Source organism: Tursiops truncatus, chromosome 5, assembly GCF_011762595.2.
Source record: "Tursiops truncatus isolate mTurTru1 chromosome 5, mTurTru1.mat.Y, whole genome shotgun sequence".
Classification (NCBI taxonomy): domain Eukaryota; kingdom Metazoa; phylum Chordata; class Mammalia; order Artiodactyla; family Delphinidae; genus Tursiops; species Tursiops truncatus.
The window spans coordinates 92,385,767-92,409,069 of NC_047038.1; the positions used below are offsets into that span (position 1 = coordinate 92,385,767).

Below are 23,303 nucleotides of genomic sequence, written 5' to 3' on the forward strand. Positions count from 1 at the left end.
CAGATACTTTCCCCGATAAGTCAGGCTACGTACCTTCCTGTGCTCCCACAGCATCTCTTGTCACAACTATTAAGTTCAACACTTCTTAAAAAATTACCTTACTGCTCTTGCCTATGACTGAGTAGGTAGCAGCAAACCTACACTCTAGCTGAGAACTAGAAAAGCTATTAACAACAAACAGCAACAGAAAGGCATGAGAACTGCTAGGATAACCGGGCCTTGAGGAGCCAAGATTCTGGAGAGGAGGTAACAATAAGAGAGGAGTCAACACTCTGCACAGCTTCCCCTTTCAGGCATCTGCCCATCCTGTGAGTACGGCAAGAGGTGTAAAGTATGAGCAAAGAAACCAACAGAGCTTTGGGAGTCTTACAAGGCAAGAGACAAAATTTGGAGACCTGAAGAGCCAAGAACCTAGTGGGAAGAGGGAGGGTCAGAGATCTGAATGTGACACTCAGCTGACTTTCCTCTTAACTCATTTTCTGAATGAAATTCTGAACTTGGGAAGGACAAGGTTCTCAGAGGCTAAGCAGAAAGCCTTTGAAAAGCAAGAATGAGTTCAGGAGGAGTTTAGCACCCTTCAGGAATAAGGGGCACTAGTAAACACTCCAAGCTCTCAGCTGGAATCCTTGGCTACACTCTAGGAGTTGGGGACAACCAGAGGTGATGAAGCCATACCCAACAGCAACCCAGCCTCCAATCAGCACAGTCCCTCAGTGGATTAAAGTGATTAACCTCCTCTTCAGTTTGCCCACCAGAGGGAAGACTGAACCATCCTGCAGAAAGATAGCATCTAGAGCCTCTACAATTTTTCATAATGGTCAGCAACCAATCAAAAATAACGAGGCATGGGCTTCCCTGGTGGCGCAGTGGTTGAGAGTCCACCTGCTGATGCAGGAGACGTGGGTTCGTGCCCTGGTCCGGGAAGATCCCACATGCCGCGGAGCGGCTGGGCCCGTGAGCCATGGCCGCTGAGCCTGCGCGTCCGGAGCCTGTGCTCCGCAGCGGGAGAGGCCACAACTGTGAGAGGCCCGCGTACGGCAAAAAAAAAAAAAAATTAAGAACCCAATACGGGACCTAACAACAAACTAGGCAAGGGTGGACAGCTATGCTTTGAAGAAAATTTATAGCTCTAAATGAGTATATTAAAAAAGAAGAAAACTGGAAAACCAATTATTTAAGCATCTATCTCAAGATAAAGAACAGCAAATTATATAAAGAAAGTAGACAGAAATAACGAAAAAAAGAGCAAAACTAAAAAAAAAAGACAAATGTATAATTGGGAAAATCAACAGAACTGAAAGACTGACAGACCTCTAGAAAGGGTGATTAAGAAAGAAAAAGCACAAATCAACTAAGAAATGAAAAAGGGAACATCACTATGGACCCTTTAGATGTTAAAAAGAGGATATGAGTAACTTTACACAAATAATTTGAAAATTTAGATGAAATGAATAAATTCCTTGAAAAACGCAACTCACCAAAACTGAGATAAGATTTAAATGAAGACCTGATTAGCCTCATATTTACCAAAGAAATGGGACTGATTATTAAATACTTTCCCACAAATGAATTTGTAGGCCCCAGTGGCTCTGCAGTAAAACCTTCCGACATTTAAGAAATAATATTAATCTAAACAAACTGAGAGCACTGGAAAAAAAAAAAGCAGGAATACTTCCCAACTCATTTTACAAAGCCAGCATAACTTTACCATGAAAACTTGACAAAGGCATTACAAACCAATCTGACCCATGACCACAGATGCAAAATGCCTAACCAAAATATTAACAAAATCCAATGATGTATAAAAATTCAACACCTATTAATGAAAAAATCTCTTAGCAAACTAAGGCAGAGAAAGGAACTTCTTAATCTAATAAAGATTAAGAAATATACAGCAAATATTATAGTTAATGGTGAAATACTGAAAACTTTCTCCTCAAATTCAGACTTCAGCAGTGTTCTGGAAACCCTAGCTAATTCTGTAAAACAGAAATATAGAAAGTATAAGGACTGGAAAGAACTAAATAAAACCATGATTATTCACATCTGACATGACTGAGTATAATACACAGAAAATCCTAAAGACTCGGCAAACTATTAGTAAGTTAATTTAGTATGGTCTATATAAAAATCTATTTTATTTCTGTATACCAGCATATAGAAGCAAGCATATAAAAAAATAAAAAATTTAAAACAATACCATTTGTAATAGCCTCAACAAGACTCAAATACCCAGGAATAAACCTAAATCACCAAACGTTAAAAGAAACTGAAGACCATCTTTAAAGAAAAATGGAGAAATACTCTATGTCAAGGGAATAGAAGACTCATATTATAAACATGTTAATTCTTCCCCAAATCAATCTACAGACCAAAACCCCCAAATTTTTTTATTTTTCAAAAACTGACAACTATATTTAAAAATACATATGGAAGAACAAAGGGCTTAAAATAGCCAAGACAATCTTAAAAAAAAGAACAAAGTTTATGCCACCAAAGGCTTATTATAATGCTACAATAACTGAGGCAGTGTGGTATTAAATAGAGGCAAACAGACCAATGATGAAAAAAGGGGCAAGAAACTAACCCACAAATGTATCTACTCATATACAGCAGTCACTTGATTAAAAACAAAAGTATGTATCACAGGGGGACTTCCCTGGTGGTTCAGTGGCTAAGACTCCACGCTCCCAATGCAGGGGGCCTGGGTTCGATCCCTGGTCAGGGAACTAGATTCCCCATGCTGCAACTAAAAGGTCCCATGTGCCGCAACAAAGATCCCGTAAGCGGCAAAGAATATCCCACGTGCTGCAACTAAGACCTGACGCGGCCAAATAAATAAAGAAAAAAGAAGTACATTGCAGGGCAATGGCGAAAAATGTCTTTCTAATAAATGATACTGGTTTTCCATATGGAGAAAAATTATTCTTGACTCCTCCTACTTCACACCATACCAAAAAGGAAAAACAAAATCCTATCTTCATTACCTTGGATTAGGCAAATTTTTTTTTAGTATCTTTATTGGAGTATAATTGCTTTACAATGTTAATTTATTTTGTACAACAAAGTGAATCAGCTATATGTAGACATATATCCCCATATCTCCTCCCTCTTGAGCCTCCCTCCCACCCTTCCTATCCCACCCCTCTAGGTCCTCACAAAGCATCGAGCTGATCTCCCTGTGCTACACAGCAGCTTCCCACTAGCTATCTATTCTACATCTGGTAGTGTACATAGTCATGCTACTCTCATTTCGTCCCAGCTTCCCCTTCCCCCTGTGGTCCTCAAGTCCATTCTCTAAGTCTGCATCTTTATTCCTGCCCTGCCACTAGGTTCATCAGTACCGCTTTTTTAGATTCCATATATGTACGTTAGCATACGGTATTTGTTTTTCTCTTTCTGACTTACTTTACTCTGTATGACAGACTCTAGGTCTATCCACCTCATTGCAAATAACTCAATTTCATTCCTTTTTATGGCTGAGGGATATTCCACTTTATATATGTGCCACACCTTTATCCATTCATCTGTCGATGGACATTTAGGTTGCTTCCATGTCCTGGCTATTGTAAATAGTGCTGCAGTGAACTCTGTGATACATGTATCTTTTGAATTATGGTTTTCTCTGGGTATATGCCCAGTAGTGGGACTGCTGGGTCATACAGTAGTTCTATTTTTAGTTTTTTTAAGGAAGCTCCATACTGTTCTCCACAGTGGCTGCATCAACTTACATTCCCACCAACAGTGCAGGAGGGTTCCCTTTTCTCCACACCCTCTCCAGCATTTACTGTTTGTAGATTTTTTGATGATGGCCTTTCTGACCGGTGTGAGATGATACCTCATTGTGGTTTTGATTTGCATTTCTCTAATGATTAGTGATGTTGAGCATCTTTTCATGTGTTTGTTGGCAATCTGTATGTCTACTTTGGAGAAATGTCTATTTAGGTATTCTCTGCCCATTTTTGGATTCAGTTGTTTGTTTTTTTGATATTGAGCTGCATGAGCTGCTTATATATTTTGGAGATTAATCCTTTGTCAGTTAGGCAAACATTTCTTTCAAAGGACTAAGCAAAAAAATTTTTTTGATAATTAGGTCATTAAAAATTAAGAACTTCTATTCATCAAAAGTCAACACAAATAGAGCTGAAGATATGTGTAATACACAGAGCCTGCAAAAGAAAGAACTCTTAACAATTTAAAAAGGAAGTCAATGGAACACAGGTGAAAGATTTGAACAGACATTTAACCAAGAAAGGATATCTAATGGCCAAATAAGCATATGAAAAGCTGCTGAATTTCATTAGTTATCAAGGAAATGCAAATTAAAACCCAATGTGATACTACAACACTCACCGTGATAACTAAAATGAAAAAGACAATGCCAAGGGTTGGCAAAGATGCAGAGGAACTTGGGACTTTCATATTCTGCTATAAGGGGTAAAAAAAAAAAATGTGGTGTAAACGTGGTATAACAACTTTGGTAAGTAACACAACTGGTGGTATCTGCTAAACCTGAGTATACACATATTCTAGGTTCTAGGAATTCTACCCCTAGGAATATACTCAACAGTAATGTACACATATGTTCAACAAATGACAAGCACAAAAAAAGACTCTAATGACCATCAACAGCAGAATGGATAAATGAATTCATATGATGGAATAATACATGGAAATGAGAATTAAATTAACTATGGCTACATGAAGTACCATGGATGCATCTTACACCAAAGAAAATGCTGAGCAAAGGCGGCCAGTACACACTTTATGATTCCATATACAAATATAATTCAAAACAAGGAAAAACTAATCTGTGATATTAGGATAATGGTTTCTTTGTGGGGAGGGGACAGATGGTAGTAACTATAAGAGGACACAAGGAGGTGCTAGTAATGTGGTGGTTACACAGTGTTATTTTGTGAAAATTTATACAGTTGTACACTTATGATCCGTATACATATACTTTAAGAAACTGTTTACTTAAGGAAAAGAAACAAAACCTATGGGCAAAATAGATTTATTTGTTTACCAAGTCTACAGATGGTACAAAAAGGACAAAGTCAATACATTACGTAACAATCATAATTTTAAAGCCAGAAAAATGGGCCAGCATCAACAATTTGAAACTTAGTAAGAATAAATATGAAACAGTGCACCTAAGTTAAAAATTTTAAAAGTACACCTAGGATAAGGGAAACTCTGCTTAAAAGTAGAGAAACAAAACCAACAAGGTTTTAAAAACAAGTTCAGTATAAGCCAACAACATGACACTGCTAAAGCATAAAACTTTTTTTAATTTAGGGCTATATTAATGAAATTATCAAGCCAAGATAAAGTGAGGTAATAGTTGCACTTTATTGCTCATTAATGACCACAACTCTAATGTCACAATTTAAGAAACACAGTAAATTAAAGAGTATACATAGAGAAAGAAAAACTGAGAGGCACAATCTTGTCAAATGAAAAATGGTTAAAGAACAAAGGATATTCAACCAGGAGAAGAGATGACTTTGAGAGCTTAACACCTGACTGTAAGTAGATAAAGGGCTATCATTTAAAATATAAAATGAATATTTTCTGTACTGCTCCAGCGGAGAGAACTAGAACCAGTAAGTAGCCACTAGAAAGCAGCAGTTTTCAGGTTCAATTCAGGAAAAACTTTCCAATAATTGATAGAGCTTTTCTATGGTGGAATGGACAAAGTATCCAAAGTAGAGGATCACTTATCCTAGATGTCAGAACTTTTTCTTTTATTTTGTGGTTAGACTAAATCAGTGTTTCCCAAACCTAACACATATCAGTAAAACTGAAGTTTTTTTAAAATACAAATTCCATAGTTGCCACCACAAGCAACGTAGGTCTGGGAGGGGCCTGGAATCTGTAAGAAGCCTCCTGGGTGATTCTCATACACCTAGTAGCCTAGTGGTTCAAGATCCTGTTATTTGAAAACCACATAATTATATGGCCTTTAAGGTTCCTTCTCAAATTTCTAATGGAAATCATCTTTATATAAACAGCTTGAGGCAAGGTTTACCTTTGTATATCAAAAGCACTCTGTACATCAAAATAAATTGAGAATATCTGAAAATACATGTCACTGTAACCAGTCTTTAATTTTTTTCCCCCAAATTTGTAAAAAAATGGCTGTGTACTTGAAAATACTATTATTACATAAAAGAACTCCTCCAACCTGGATGAATTATAAAGAAATGATAATCAACGTTCATTTAACAAGTGTTTACTGTGAGCCTATTATATGTCAATAAACAAAAATGACAACTCTACCTCAATGGAACTTGGTCAAATCATCAGAGAATTATAATATTGTGTGCTATCATACAGGAAGTATAGAGTGCTGGGGAAGCAAACAGAAGGGGAGTGATAGGTGTGTAATATTTTTGCATGACCACTCTGTCCTAAACTGCAAGATAGGATAATGTAAATGACAAGAAAACTGTGAGAGAATGACCCTGAAGTAGAGTTTAGGTGAAGGAAGCGGTAGGAATAAGAAAACTGGAGGGAAAAAAGCTTAAAAATATTTTATTTTTCTGTTTTAACCAGCACCCCCTCCCAAAAAATTAAAAAGGAAAGTTGGAAAAGATACATATATGGTTTAGATGCTAAACTTTAGAGACAAGATTGTTTCTCTTATGCAAGGAGGAGTCAAGAAGGAGATAAATCATGGTTAGAAGCAATATTGGAAAGGGAAGTAGAAAAGCCAGTCCCTGAGAGTCACAGAAGAAAAAAGAATTAGAACTAGAATAGAGAAGTGTCCCTGGGGTTACCCTGTCAAGTGGCTCAAGCCCCTATAACTCTTTACTCCAATCTCTATCTTATCTCCTATACCCACCAGACCAAGCCCACACACATTTTACAAGAATTAAGTATGGCTTCTACCTGACATTACTAAAGGCAAAACCTTAAATAGATCCCTCTTAGAAGTTCCAATAGTGTTCTGTTCTCTGGTCTAACATCTTAGTAATATTTGTTAAAATACCTATAAAAATAGGCCAGATTAAATGATAATATAGCAATATACTATAATCTTGGTAGAATATCACCTTCAAAGACCATGTTATAAAAGTGTATCATTGTTGGTTGCATGCTGACTCAAGGAGATAGTAGAAGAAAAATGAAAGAAATGGTTCTAAAAGCAGCTGTAATAAAGCTTTGAGGCTTATTAGAACAGTGTTCAGAATATGGCAGATACTTAATAAATATTTACTGAATGATTGAATCCCCAGTCATCTAAAAATCACACAAGCATACAAAAACAAAAAATGAAAAACAAAGTATAATGGGAAGAGAACTGCCTCAGGTTCAAAATTATAACTCTGCTACTTACTAGTTGAAGTCTTGAACAAATTGGGACTACTGCCTTTTTCAAAGGATTAAATGAGATATTAAATGTGATAGCACATGCAAATGCTCCTAGTATAAAAGGCATTCATTCAGGCTAACTAATCTTCAATTCACTAAATGACAATTAGATAACAGTAAACGGAAGACATGTATTTCTTTAGCTTGTGGGAAAGAAGATAAAAGTAGGTTGGAATTAGAAAAAGCATTCAGATATCAATAACCTATGAGCAAAGATTAACCTAAACCAACACAGGAGGAGATTAGATACTGTCATTTGCCTACACATACCAAAAATTTCTCGGCCATTACTTTTTATCCCAAACACAATGCTAGGTACTAGGGATAAAAAGATGTGTAAGACATATTACATAGTAAGCTTTTGGGATAGACAAATTTCATAGTTATTTGGAAAAAATAACTCTATATGAAATTTCTAAAAGGCATACAGCCAACAGTAATTGAGAGGTCAGCTGCTGATTATCTCCCTATAAGCTTTCAACATTGACATTACAATAGCAGTTTAAGTGAATTCCTTATATTCATGGAAGAGAAAGTCGTTGATCACTAAAGACAAGGATTTGACTGTGTTCAGCCTCTGTGGCAAACTATATATCTAGAAATAAAGAAAGCTTATTATTGTAAGTATTGTACTACAAGAAAAGAGGAGGGACATACCTAGCTTCCTTAAGGTGTAACTCAGATAAAACAAAACAAACAAAAACAGTTCATTTTTGTTTTGTTTCAGAATGAAACAAGGAGATGTTTCTCAAGTAAAGAATAGAGCATATATTTAATGGTACATATTTCTCCAATACAGTGTCAAGATGCTATTACATATGATAGTAGTACACTTAGTTCTAATAAAAGTCACCTGTCTACAGTGAAAAGAGAAATCATTACCTGATTTGTAGGCATTTTCGGCACATTCACTTTCCACATCTGGGCTTCCCTGGAGATTGCCTTTTCCAACAGGAAAGACAATCTCTGGTTTTCCAATGGCCCTGGAAACTTCATGATATCCTTTGGATCTGCCTGCCGCCCAGCTTGATGTAGCTACCTATAAAATCAAATATAAAACAATGCTCTATATTTAATTATATATATAGTAACTGTAGCATAATATAAATATGTTGGTACTTATGAAGCAATTCATAAAACAAAATAAAAATGTTATGAGCCAATATAGGATTTTACAGCTCTTTAAGATATCATACATTAAAATGTTACCATAATCATCACTTATCTAAAACATTCTCACTTTAAATCTGAAATTCAGTTGTAAAGAGAATAAAAACATGACCATATAATTGACAGAACCTTAGGACTTTGATCAAAACATATTATCACTGTGTCAAAAAATTTTAAGTCACAGGCTTTTTAGACTAGGAATTCTTAGAATATTTGTCCCAAATATTTCTCTTAAAAATCTACACAGATAAGGGCTAAACCCTCTTTTCATTAAAAAAAAAGTTACATCGGGCTTCCCTGGTGACACAGTGGTTGAGAGTCCGCCTGCCGATGCAGGGGACACGGGTTTGTGCCCCTGTCCGGGAGGATCCCACATGCCGCGGAGCGGCTGGGCCCGTGAGCCATGGCCGCTGGGCCTGCGCGTCCGGAGCCTGTGCTCCGCAACGGGAGAAGCCACAACAGTGAGAGGTCCGCATACCACAAAAAAAAAAAAAAAAAAAAAAATTACATCAATTACATTAAATCCCACCCATTTCTACTGAATCAGTATTAGACTATCCCCCCCTTTAAGTATGAAACCATCTTGAATTGTGCTCCCACTACAGTGTCCACTAGCTACACGTGTAGCCATTAAAATTAGAATTGAATAAAATTAAAAAATAATTCCTCAGTCACACCAGCCCCATTTCAAGTACTCAGCTGTCACATGTGGCCAGTGGATACTGCACTGGACAGTGCAGGAAAGGAACATTTCTATCAATGCAGTAAGTTCTACTGGACGATGTTGATCTAGAAAGCTCAACAGTAGAGTAACTGGCAATCTAAAATGAGCAGCAAGTCTAAAGAGCAACACAGTACAAGGCATCTCAGAGTCCGAGAGACGTTTCTATGTTTCTTAAAAAAAAAGGAAACTACAGAGGTTTCACTGTGTATGGAAAATTGGATTGAGAAGCTGCTGAAGAATGTGAAAACACTTAACTAGATTGATGAAGCTAAGCAACTGATAAGGTTATTAAATTCAGAGAAAGAGATTATGCAAGACAATAAACATAATAATATACCACAATATTTACACAGCAATAATAATAAAATACTGGATAGAGATTTCAACACAAACGCTGTAATAAAACTACACTGGCAGGATGAGGGGTGTTGGGAGAAGGTAGAATGAGAGCCTCATATTTATACTTCAAAGGAAAACCATAAATAATATCTAAAACTTAAATATCGAAAAAACAGCAATAGGTAAGTTACTTGAAAATATGATCTTAAATAACAAGAGAAATAGGTAAGAGCTGAGAGTGATTAACCTCTGGGGAATGAGAAAAGGGTGGAGAAGCCAAGCAGCAGAGGAATGTGGTTTTTCATTATAGACCTCATATAACTATTCCCGTTTTTCAACTCTGGACCTGTATTACGTATATGCTTCAAATTCCAGGGATTCTTTTTAAAAAAATTCAATGTCTAGAATTAACATGTGAAAAGTTCCTAATTTTTGATAAAAATTTAAAATTTGAAAAAACAAAAAATACAAACCTAATCTTCAATTTCCATGTTCCCTCTGCCCCAACTTCAGCTACTATCCTCTTTCCTATTTATCACCCACATACTTCACTTACTATTCAACCTATTGCAAACTGGTTAACTGGATTGTAATTTTTTTTCTTTTTGCTTCTTTAAACTCCTGGGTTTTTGCAATTTTTCTATATCAAGCATGAAGTGCTTTTCATACTAAGCAGAATAAAGTTAAATAACTTAGAAAGTGGAAAATAATAACTATCCGAAAGGTCCAACTCAAAGGTAATTTCTTCCAAGAACTATCTCCCCTAATAAATTATAAATTCCCTTGCAGTCATATCTACAAATATCATGTTTTTATTACTCACAGTGCCCATCCCACGGTATCCTGATGAAACAGAGACACAACCAAAGGCTCATTTCAACCCTCGGGGCCAAAAACAAAAAACCATAACCAAAACAAACAAACCCAAGTCTAATCTCTTTCACAGGTGAATTCTTCAATGTTTAAAGGCTGCTATCATGCTCACCAGTTCATCCACTGCATTGCTGAAAAACCATTCAAAAGTTTCTCACATGACATTGTTTTTGCTCTTCTAAATTAGCACGTTTAATTTAATGCAGTCTAAGATCATTAGGTATTTTTTTAAAGGCTACACCACATTATCAATTCAGATAAAATTAATGCTCAACTAAAACTCTTAAGGCTTTCTAAGGTAACTCTTAGGTGAACTTCCCCTCCACCCCCACCTTGTATGGGTTTTTGGTGCCTTTGGGCGGCGGGAGGTGCGTTACATCCTTGTTCAGGACGTTAAATGCGTTTTTTCCTTTAAAAAAAGTCATCTTGTTAAGTTCTATCTACTGTTACATTCTGCTTAGATGTTCTGAGATTCCAATTTTGTTGCACTGGTACTTTTCTCAAATTCTCCACAATTAGATAAACAGAGTCACTACAACTTCATCGAATGCAAACGTAAATATCAACGTCAGAAACAGAGTATAAACTAGATGTTCACCTGTCTAGACGTATTTAGAAGAAACACCTATATTGGATGGAGACCGAACTTCATAGGTTCTAAGAACTTCTTCTAAACCTAATTTTGGTCTGTAATTGATTGTCAAAACTTACTTATTTCATTCCTTTAGCTACTCTCAACAGGGTGGTTCACCAGGATCTGCCAGCCTTCTCAGCATACCCCAATGGGTGGCTGCCCCTAGTAATTACTCTTCCTTTACAATGATTCCTTTGAAGATTACTTTTAGGGTAGGATGGGTGGGGGACCTGACAGGAACATATAGGATAGAGTCATGTAAAGAAGTATAAGTTCAGATTCAAGGGCTTCTTGTTCTTCAATCTTCTATAATTAAGGCCCTTAATAAGACTTTCAAATATTTAGATGATATAACAACTTTTTTAAAACAAAGGAATCTGCGTCAAAGAAGAAATCATAAGGGAAATTAGAAAATACTTTGAGATGAATAAAAAAGATCAAACATACTAAAACTTACAGGAAACAATGAAATACTTGTAAATGCCTATATTAAAAAAGATCTCATAGGTATAACTGAATCACTTTGCTATACACCTGAAACAATACTGTAAATCAACTATACTTCAATAAACAAGAAAAAAAAAGATCACAAGTTAACACTCTAACCTTCCACTTTAAGACACTGGAAGAAACAGATCAAACTATACCTAAAGCAAGTCACAAGAAAGAAAATAATAAATATCAGAGTGGAAATTAAGGAAGTAGAGAACAGAAAAATAGAGAAAAATCAATGAAACCAAAAAAGTTGGTTCTTTGAAAAGATCAACAAAATTGGCAAACCATTAGCTACACTGCCCAAGAAAAAAGAGATCAAGTACTAAAATCAGGAATAAAGAAGGGACATTACTACCTATGTTACAGAAATAAAAAGGATCATAAAGAAATTTTTATTAACAATTGTATGCAAATAAATTGGACAACTTAGATGAAAAAGACAAACACCTAGAAACAAACTATCAAAACTGACAACAGAAAAAGCTGAATAGTCATATACCAAGTACTAAAGAGACTGAATTAGTAAAGAAACTAGTGTCAAAGAAAAGCCCGTGCCCCAGTGTCTTTGCTGGTGAATTCTACCAAACGTTTACAGAAAAACTAATACAAATTCTTCACAAACTCTTCCAAAAACTAGAGGAGGAGGCCTTCTCATTTTATGAAGCCAGTTATTATCCTGCTACCAAAACCAAAGACAACAGCACGAAAACTACAGACCAGTATCTCTTAAATACAGATGCAGAATTCCTCAACAAAATACTAGCAATCTGTATCTGAAAACATAAAAAAGGGATTATACACCATAACCAAGTGGGATTTAGCCCAGGAAGGCAAAGTTGGTTTAACATTCATAAATCAGTGTAACACACTGTATCAACAGAAGAAAAGAAAGCAATCATTCTTTGCTCACAATAGGGAAATGTAACAAAGGAAAAAAAAAAAAAAAGAGTTCAAATTTCCTTAAACTTTAAAAAATGAGGTATAAATAATACAAGTGAGAAACAAAAAGGATGGAGGACACCTGTGGGGATGTTCCAGATTTTCCAAGCTACAGAAAAATAAAAGTGCAGTACCTTACCCTAGACTGGATCCTGTACTGCAGAGAAAAGTGCTATAAAGGTCATTTTGGGGTCAACTGACATAATGAGAATTTGGACAGATTTGACAAAAGTAAATTATCAATTTAAAATTTACTGAAGTTGGTAACTTTACTGTGACTCTGTAAAAGAATATCCCTATTCTCAGGAAATACACACTGAAAAATTTAGGTGTAAAGGGCCATAATGAATGCTGTAGAGAGAGGGGGTGGAAGATGAGGGGAGGGAAGACACGATAAAACAAATGGAGTAAAAGGCTGAAAATAAGTGAATCCAGGTAGTTTCTTTTTGAAATTATTTACAAGTTAACAACACAGAAAAAGCAAAACAAAACAGAAACCATAATTCATGAGAAAATGTTCTACATTCCTTTTTTAAAATATGATACAGTGGAGAAAGCGCTGGCTTGAATTCTACTTCTTTTACTAACAATCCACAAGGCTGCTTTCTAATGTTTTAAAACAGATTATTTGAGCTAGATGAAAAATGAATCCTGCTAAGAAATAAAACACAAACATTAAAAATATAAACTTACTGTTTTAAATAACAGAACTTTATAGTTTTATGTTGTTATTTTATGCCCATTAATGGTCACATTCAGAATTCTGAACGCTCAGAAAAGTCTCTAGGAACTAAAAAACAAAAAGACTGTATTTTGGTTGGCATATTCCATAAACTTTGACCTTGAGCGTTTCACATTTCTCCTCCCATTCTTTCAATTGCTGCTTCTGCTTCTTCCTCTATGTTTATCAAATACCTTAATGTCTGAGTGAATAGTTTATAAAACACTTATTGTACAGCATTAACTATGTTACAAATCAGCATACAGGGCCTCTTGCTCTTCTGAGGAAAAGTGCTGCACAGTGCTGGGTATACAACAGAAACAACTTCATTAACATGGAATTACTGTAATTATTATGTTCAAAACACCAACTCCATTAATAATTTTGTACTGGTGCTGACTTCCGGATCTTAGTTCCTCTTATAAGAAGAGGGATTTATTAATGTGACCATACAAAAACCTCATGTTCTATTATTATCTCCTTGACTTTACGCCCTTAACCTAATAATGAACTACAGGTACTTATAATTCCAAAACACTCTGCTTTATCCCAATCTCCATGACTCTCCACATACTGTTCTTTCAACTTGAAATGTCCTTCTCTAGCTTGCACCCTCCTTCCTACAGAGTTGTCATTTGCATCATATGTACTTGAACATAATTCTACTTTTGCATTTAATTGCTCCGTGAGAGCTGACTACTTGTAGGCTGGTCTCTCCTACTAACCATGAGTTCCTTGATGGCAAACACTCTCCAGAGTTTAGCACTGTGCCAAATAAATAATAAGAGCTTACACTTGTTAAGTGCTTAACAACTAAAAACAATGAGTGCTTACTACTTGGCCAGGTATTGTTCAAAGTACTATGCCATATTAACTCCTCAAACACAAAGGAGGGTATAATTATTAAGTCTGTATTATTATTAAGCCCCCTTCAAAGATGAAGAAACATGGACAGAAAAATGAATACTTTTCATTTTTAAGTAGTATACAATCAGAATAGAACATGTACACACACTTTAAGCTTCCAATCTTGACCAAGAAACATTTTAGAGTTCCATTCTAAACTACTGATACTAGGACGTCACATTGCCACGTAAACTCACTTATCTCAGTTTAACCGCAAACCATCCCGGTGCACCTTCCCGACACACGCTGATTCTACTAGTCTGCTCTTCATCAGTATTGAGAAACTTCTTCTAGTCCAGAAGTTTAGAATCTCTGATGCGTATGGTCCCAGACTAGCAAATCTGAATCCTGTCCCTTCTTTCTTAATCTATTTGTCCGTTCCCTTCTATTTCCTCTGCCTTTAATCTGTTCCGGGACAGAGACTGTATAGCACAGACTGCCTGGCCTGGAATTCTGGCCACCGGGTTCTAGCTGCCTTCTAGTGGGAAAATTAATCTTACGGAGCCTCAGTTTCACTCATCCGTAAAATGCTCCTGAACTACCTGCCCCGTGAAGATTCAATAAGTTGCAAACCACTTATAACGATGCCTCTCCGATAATAAGCCTCAACAAGTGTTATTATTAACATCCTAAAGCCACACTGCTGCTGCTCAAACGTTGAGTGTCTCCCGCTGACAGAATAAAAGCTAAATATTTTAGCCTAACATTCAAAGATCTCCAGTCTGATTCCATCCTACCTCCGGAGCGATACCTTCCACTATTTTGCCATCTAATTCTCAACTCCTAACAAAACGATCTGCAGTGGAACTTCTAGCTCTGCAGAGGGGCTTCTGCCCTCTTTTCAAATTTCCGGTATTATCTGCCCTACAGGGTGCAATTCAAAGCTCACCTCCTCTCCAGATTCCCCCGACTCACCCCAACCCCGGGAAACGTGCCCCTCCCCCGAGCTCCCGCAGCGGCTCACCCCATTCATCCGTCCTCCTCCCCCATCCCGCCCGCTCAGCAATGTGAATGATGTTCCCGCGGGTCCCGCGGAGGCGTCGAGATCTAGGGGCGGGGGTGTGTCCCCTTCTTTGTGTACCGCACAGGCTCGCGGGCCCTAGAACGCGCACTAGGAGGCAGCTTGCTGTTGCTGCAAGAAAGTTAGTCGCCGACGGGAAAATTGGCCCGAAAGGGAACCCAGCGGCGCCGTTTCCAAACTGGGCAGGTGCCTGAGTTGTAGGCGCGAGGAGACAAGAGGGGCGTCCAGGAGGTTTCCCGAAGGGGACGGCGGGGGCGGGGCTCAGCCGAGGGGCGCGCGCCGGCGGCGCGGGGCTGCAGGGGGCTCGCGCGCGGGTCGCGGGGACGCGTGGAGCCCCCCCCGTCCCCGCCCGCTCACCTTCTCCTCCTCTTCCTCCTCCTCCTCCTCCTCCCCGGCAGAGCTGTAGGCCTCACAGTGGTGACGAGGGGTCATCCGGCGGCCCGTTACCACCTCATTTTCTTCAGCGCGCGGCGACGGGGCGCGCGGGACGAGGACTGGGCCGACTGAGGAGGGAGAAGAAGGGGAACCGGGCCGGAGAGCGCGGGCGCTGGCGCTCGAGCGGGACGTACGGCTGCGGCCTGTGGGTCGGTCAGCGAATTAGTTCCATGACGCCCCCGGACCTGAGGCCGCCGCCGGTCCCGCTCCTCCAACCGCCGCCGCTTGTGCCCGGGTGGGGAGGGGGTTCCCTCTCGCCATAGGGCGGCGGGGACCGGGGAGAGGCGGGGGGTGAGACCGGCTCTGCCCCTGCCCGGGGGAAGCGCCTCCGAGGGGAAATGGTGAAAGGGGGGAAAGGGAGAAAAGGAAAAAAAAAGGAAGGGGAAAGGGGGGGGAAAAATAAGAGAAAACGAGACAGAGGCGCTGCCGCGTCCGCTCGCGGGGAAGGCTGGGGAGGGAGGGGAAAGAAGAAAGAAGTGCCGGTTTCGTCAGCTCCGCCCTCGCGGACCGATTCCTAGACGCGCTCACTCCTTGTAAACAACACTGAACTGGCCTCTGGACCCTCTCCCGTTTTCCTCCCCGCCGCCTTCTCCGTCCAGCGAACGTACAGAGAAGTCCGGCAAAAAGCTGGGCTGTTGGAAACGGGCTGGGAAAATCTCTGGCATTGGGGTGGGAGGAGGGCTAAGAGAAGCTAAATATGCATGGACTCGTTTTCCTTGGAGGAGAGGAAGGGTTCCTCTTCGACTGCACGGTGACGTAAGCGCCTCCTCAGCTCGCTGGAAGAGGCGTGCGGTGGCCGGAGAGTGCGCTGCGCATGCGCCCCAGGGAAGAAAGAAGCAGCTGAGCGCTTCGCTTGGGGGTGGGGTCTTATAGGGATGCTCCTCTGACCGAACCAAGCGTTACGTGGTTTTATCCAGTCTGTCTTTGTCTCTGGGGCTTGTAAAAGGATTTGTTAGAAAGGGCCGCGATCTGTTGTGTAAAGATCTTGCGTTCTTTGTTGACCTCGCAAAAAGTTCTGTGTTCTCTTCTTACCATTGACGTGTAAATAGAATTGCGCGTTTTTTCGCTGCCACGTCGTGGGTGGAGGGAGATTTTAAAGCGCATTAGAAATCGGGAAATTGCAGGGAGCGTAGGCTCAGGCACCTTCTAAAACAGTAAATTATATTGCTGGCAGCAGAGAACCTGCTTTGTAACGCGCCAAGGGAATTCTATCCACTTAACCAACACATCTGAGTATTTCCGAGTAGGTTTTATTACCAGGTCTTTAATGAGTGAGTGGTGACATATAAATGTGTTTTATTTGGGGTTCCTTTACGGACCTATGGTAAATTTTGCTCATCTTTTAATCGTTTTAGTTATAAAAAGAAGAGTAGAATTACAGAAAGTTTTGAAAGAGAAGAAAACCCTCAAACTCAACCATTTACAGAAGTAGTTGATTTGTATTTCCATTTGTCTTTTATATGCCTATTTTAAGTCACTTAAATTTGTTTTAAGCTTATTCAGCGAGCCAGGGGCTAATAAGCTCTAGCAAGCTGGAATTAACCAGGACAAATAGCTTCTACCTTCATGGAGTTTACAATCCAAACACCGAGCTAATTATCACTATCTAAAATCACCCAGTACGTTGATTTGCTTACTCGTACATTGTATTCTCTCCTTAGAATATAAGGTCTAGGATGGCAGGGATCTTGCATGTTTTATTTCACCCTGTATTCCTGCATGTAAGAGGCTCTCAATATTTTATTACTGACTGAATAAACAATTACCAGTATCAAAAGTATTAAGATGGAAAATTGCAGGCTGCTATGGAAACACTTAATCCTAGCCTAGTCAGGGATATCAGAGGAGGTTTCTGTGAGGAAGAGACATTTAAGGTGAGACTTGAAACCACTTGGGCATAGAATTGGGGAAAGAGTGTTACAGGCAGAGGAAACAACAAGTGCAAAGACTCGAGCTGAGACATTCTAAAAATCTCGGAAAGGTAGTGTGGCTGGTCCTCAGAGAATTGAAGGCTGGGGCAGGGGGCAGGTACCTATGACAGAACAGGGAAGGGAAGCCCAGGAAGGATTTTAGGTGGATCGTATTTTGCTTTTTTCACCTCATGTAGTCTTTCTTACGTGGGCTTTATTGCTACATGGTCTTCCTTCTATAACACATTGGCAACATTGTTTTGCACAATACCATTCACTGCAGGACCATGAAATTGCTTCTGATTTTCACTACTTTAAGAATAATACCAATTCCATTCCGAGATATGTAGTCAAGAGAAATGTAAACCTGTCCACACAGAGACTTGTACGTGACTGTTCATAACAGCATTATTCATAATGGCCAAAAAGGTGAAACAACACGAGTGTAAGTCATATGTGGTATATCTATAATATGGAATGTTATTTGGCCATAATAAGGAGGTACTGAAATATGGTGTAACATGAATGACCCATGAAAACAATGTGCAGTCCTTTGTGGCTGACTTCTTTCACTTAGCATAATGATTCCATTTGTATGAAATGTCCAGAATAGGCAAATCTATCGATAGAAAGTAGATTAGTGGTTGCTCGAGACTGAGGATGGGGATGGGATTGGGAAATGATAGGTAAAAGTTTTGGCATTCCTTTTTTTTTTTTTCAAATTTTATTTATTTATTTGTTTATTTATGGCTGTGTTGGCTCCTCGTTTCTGTGCGAGGGCTTTCTCTAGTTGCGGCGAGCGGGGGCCACTCTTCATCGCAGTGCGCGGGCCTCTCACTATCGTGGCCTCTCTTGTTGCGGAGCGCACGCTCCAGACGCGCAGGCTCAGTAATTGTGGCTCACGGGGCTAGTTGCTCCGCGGCATGTGGGAACTTCCCAGACCAGGACTCGAACCCGTGTCCCCTGCATCGGCAGGCAGATTCTCAACTACTGCGCCACCAGGGAAGCCCTTGGCATTCCTTTTTGATGAAGCTATTTTACAATTGATTTTGATGATGGTTGCAAACTAAATATACTAAAAACTATTGAATGGTACACATTAAATAGGTGAATTGTCTGGGAAAAAACCAAAAAGAATACAATTAACATCTTCATGTGTAACCTTTTCTGGGTTATTCCTGGGTCCAACGGTATTTATACTTTTACGGCTTTTGATGAATACCCATTTGCCAAATTGCTTGGCAGAAGAGTTGAATCAATGAAAATGTAACCTGAGTATTTAAGAGTTCTCACTGTGGCCTCTCCCGTTGCGGAGCACAGGCTCCGGACGCGCAGGCTAAGCGGCCATGGCTCACGGGCCCAGCCGCTCCGCGACATGTGGGATCTTCCCAAACCGGGGCACAAACCCGTGTCCCCTGCATCGGCAGGCAGACTCTCAACCACTGCGCCACCAGGGAAGCCCTTGAAACTTAGTTTTAACAAAACTGCCTTACTGTCTGTGAGATTACCAGTGACAACTTAATCTAGAATACTGTAAATATAATTACAAGTAATTAATTGGTGGGTAAGGAACTTGTTCCAGTTGTCCTAGCAAAATATATGGACATTCTTTTTCTTTACTATTCATTCAAAGACCTTACTTTTAATCAACATCTCTTTTTTGTTAATAACTGTAGTAGTTTTTTAAAAAATTAAGTGTAGTTGTAACAAATGGAAAGACTTTGAAATTCCCTGAGAAAATAAATAAGGCATATAAAGAAAACATTAAAATCCTTGTATTGGTAAGGAATTCATATTTTTTCATTTTTAAAATATTTTTAGGAATATTTTGTCACAAATAGTAAAAATTTTACTAAAATTTAAAAAATGAACATTTAATAATATTTAATTAATATTAATAACAATATTTAATTAATAAAATAGCAATTGATTATTTACTAATAAAATAATATTTATTATTTAATTAATAAAACTACCACCTTTCTATGTGGTATTTGAGAATAATAATAACTAAAATATATTGATTACTCACTGTGTACCAGGCATTGCACAAAGCACTTCTATTGCATTCGCTTCTGTTTATTCCTGCAGCTCTCCTCTACTGTAGGTATTTTTGTTATCCTCATTTTTCAGAAGATAAAGAGGTAAAGTAAAAATAAACAACCGAAAGAGGTAAAGTAAATCCTCAAGACTGGTCACACAGCTTGGAGAGGCAGAGCCAGGATTCAAACCCAGTTTGCCTGACTCCAGAGCCTGATGTGCTTTTAGTCACTACCCTTTACTGCCTCACCCTGTGGGTATTACTGGCTTGCGTGGAAGTCTTCGAACAAAAATACCCTATGGTTATTTTTGGCTTGCCTTTAATCTTAGAACAAATATTAAATAAAAGTTTTTAGTGACTAGTTAATATTTGTGTTACTAGAGAGTTGATTTTTGCTTGAAAACAGGTTATTAAAATTTTCTTACACTTGTTTTATTTCATGACTAGAACATTGAATCTTGAAATATAAACATGTCCTGCTTCAAATGCAGACTAAGGAGGAAGCTGAGGGCTTCCTTGGTGGCGCAGTGGTTGAGAGTCCGCCTGCCGCTGCAGGGGACACGGGTTCGTGCCCCAGTCTGGGAAGATCCCACATGTCGCGGAGCGGCTGGGACCGTGAGCCATGGCCGCTGAGCCTGCGCGTCCAGAGCACACGCGAGAGGCCACAACAGTGAGAGGCCCGCGTACTGCAAAAAAAAAAAAGAAAAAGGAAAAAAGGAGGAAGCTGAGAAACAGTGTGCTCTCAGAATAAAAGCTCTGTTCTGAAATGCAATATAATGTAAAGTGAGACCCCCTCCAGAAGTCTAGGACAACTGAAGGGAATCAAGTTGATGAATAAAGTGGTTTGCTATCTGTAATCTTTCAAGAAAAATAATTAGAAATGGACTGCTTACCTTTTTATGAGTATAGAAGATAAGGTTATATTTAATCTCTAATGACAAAAATTTCTAGTCTCCTTGTCTTAAATGAAATTTTAGGGTAATGTTCCCAGCAGACAATCTATGAAGGTACTATCTTGTCGGAGAAATACTAAGGCCTACAGGAACAAAGAAAGTGATTCATTGTCATTATAATCACTTACTTTTAGCATTTATGTACACTTAAGGATCCTTTTTATAGCTCCCGAAATACTTGTTTTCTTTAATCTCTACAGAGACACAAAGTGAGAGGAGTAAGCCTGTCAAATAGACATTAAGAGAAAAGGAGTCCACATTCACCAAATAATACAAAGAGCACCTACTTACTATTTTTTTGTTGAAGGGTAGTTGATTTACAATGTTGTATTAGTTTCAGGTGCACAGCAAAGTGATTCAGTTATATATAGATATCTATTCTTTTTCAGATTCTTTTCCATTATATGTTATTACAAGATATTGAATATAGTTCCCTGTGCTATACAGTAGGTCCTTGTTTATTTTATACCTCCTACTTACTATTAAGTGGGGAGAAGTGCTCAAAGAAAAGTCAAAAATTCTAAAATAGGAAGCCGCAGCTGCTTTCCAGATTTTGACCAACTCTGAATAGAAACTGGCTTTAGGTTTCTCATACTTGGGTGCTTATTTAGAAAGACTTCACTGGGAGGGATCATTGGTTGCATGCTTTATTAAAAGTAGCCCCAGACGTCAAATAGAGGCCACTGTTTGAAATTTGTAAATCAAAAAGGAACATTCTTTCCTTCTTCTTGGGAGGAAAATACATAATTAAAATGACACCATTTTACTCTCACAAACTGTTTTGAATGCTCAGCTACCAAATTTAGTAAATTTGGAAAAAAATATTTTTGTATATCTTACATAATCAAACTACAAATACATTATATTTCTTGTCGAGCATTATGTGTATGTGGGAGGTGTGGAGAGACAGGTAAACATCTTCCAAAGTGTATTTTTAGTCTCATCACAACAAATGTTTACTGTAATCTTTACTTCTTCTCAGTGAAGGAAAAGAATTATGTTTGGGGAATCGATTTAAATTATCCACGATCAGGGTTTCCAAGACTTTTTTCTCACATACATAAGCTGCTTCTATTACCAGACAGTGATTTAGTAAATATTTGGGACCCATTTGAATACTGGGGTAGGCACCATACGAGATTCTAAGAGTCATATGTGGTCCTGTTTGTAAGAAACTTCCATTCATTCATTTCTTAAGTCAACATTTACTAGCTGTGTGACCATGAGCAAGTGAACCATCTTCTCTATAACTTGACCTCAGTTTCATCAACTGTAAAACAGGGGATACTAATAGTATATCTTCAAGGTTTTTATGAGGACTAAATGAGGTAATATTTACAAAAGGCTTGGACCAATGTGTGACACATAGGGAACACTAATTGTTAGCTTAACGCTTGTAACCCTTTATGTGCCAGGCTTGAGTTTAATCTTTTTTTTTTTTTTTCACTTAATACAGTTAAAAATGGCCCACTCTCTATCAGCTCCCAGCCTTGCACAAGGGAAGAAACAGAGAGGAGAAATTCTCTGTGTTGGTCAGGAAAGGCTTTATAGACTTGAATGTGGCATTAATTAGTTTCTGTTGAACAAATTACCTCAAAACTTAGCTGTGTAAAACAATAAGTATTTAGTACCTCACATGGTTTCTGAGCCTCAAGAACTGTAAGTACCTTAGCTGGGTGGTTCTAGTTCAGGATCTCTCATGAGGTTGCAATGAAGTTGTTGGCTAGAGCTGAAATCATGACGGGACCGGAGAATCTGCTTTTAAGTTCAGTCATGTGGCTGTAGGCAGGAGGCTTCAGTTCCTAGCCACTGGGTCTCTCCATAGGGCTGCTCATGACCAGGCGACTGGCTCCTCCATCACAAGTGATGAGAGAGAGGGGGAGAGGGAGACCAAGATGGAAGCTGCAGTCATTTTATAGCTTAATCTGGGACATGTTCTACTATCACTTCTGTTATGTTCTATTTATTGAAGCAAGTCAATAAGTCCAACCTGTACTGAAAGGGAAGGGAATTAAACTTGAAGGGAACAGTATCAAAGAATTTGTGAACATATTTTTTATATTTTTAATCTTTTTTTAAAAAATTATTTTTATCTTTGTCTACGTTGGGTCTTGGTTGCACGCAAGCTTTCTCTAGTTGCAGAGAGCGGGGGCTACTCTTCGTTGCAGTGTGTGGGCTTCTCACTGCGGCGGCTTCTCTTGTTATGGAGCACAGGTTCTAGGCGTGCGAGCTTCAGTAGTTGTGGCATGCGGGCTCAGTAGTTGTGGTGCATGGGCTTAGTTGCTCCACAGCATGTGGGATCTTCCCGGACCAGGGCTCGAACCTGTGTCCCCTGCATTGGCAAGCAGATTCTTAACCACTGAGCCACCAGGTCCCATGAACATATTTTTAAAACCACTGCAGGTGTGGAAGGAAAAGTAAGGTTTTGCTAGGTAAACAGGAACAAATTTACGACAGGCAAGGGAGCAGCAGAAACAAAAGAATAGAGATACTAGATTACATGCCATGTAATCTGGCATGGCTAGAGAATTGAGGCGGTTGTTTTATTCCTTTCTTTTTTTTTTTTTTCCTGGTATGCGGGCCTCTCACTGTTGCGGCCTCTCCCGTTGCGGAGCACAGGCTCCGGACGCGCAGGCTCAGCAGCCATGGCTCACGGGCCCAGCCGCTCCGCGGCATGTGGGATCTTCCCAGACCGGGGCACGAATCCGTGTCCCCTGCATCAGCAGGCGGACTCTCAACCACTGCGCCACCAGAGAAGCCCT

At 39.1% G+C, this 23,303-nt stretch overlaps 1 protein-coding gene across 4 annotated transcripts in view; it reads right to left on the reverse strand.

The window, feature by feature from the left end:
• The window catches only part of CCNI (cyclin I), a 32,327-nt gene extending 16,242 nt beyond the window's left edge, over positions 1-16,085 (reverse strand). The window contains exons 1-3 of one of the 4 annotated variants that reach the window (XM_019932760.3): positions 15,560-16,085; positions 8,263-8,419; positions 4,354-4,428 (exon numbers count right to left, since the gene is read on the reverse strand). In XM_019932760.3, coding sequence (XP_019788319.1) covers positions 4,354-4,428; positions 8,263-8,376 — 189 coding nt within the window. In that variant the 5' untranslated portion in view covers positions 8,377-8,419; positions 15,560-16,085. The remainder of the gene's footprint in view (positions 1-4,353; positions 4,429-8,262; positions 8,420-15,559) is intronic. The other 3 variants (XM_019932759.3, XM_004318142.4, XM_033857150.2) reach the window with 3 other exon arrangements.
• Positions 16,086-23,303: the final 7,218 nt, after the last annotated feature.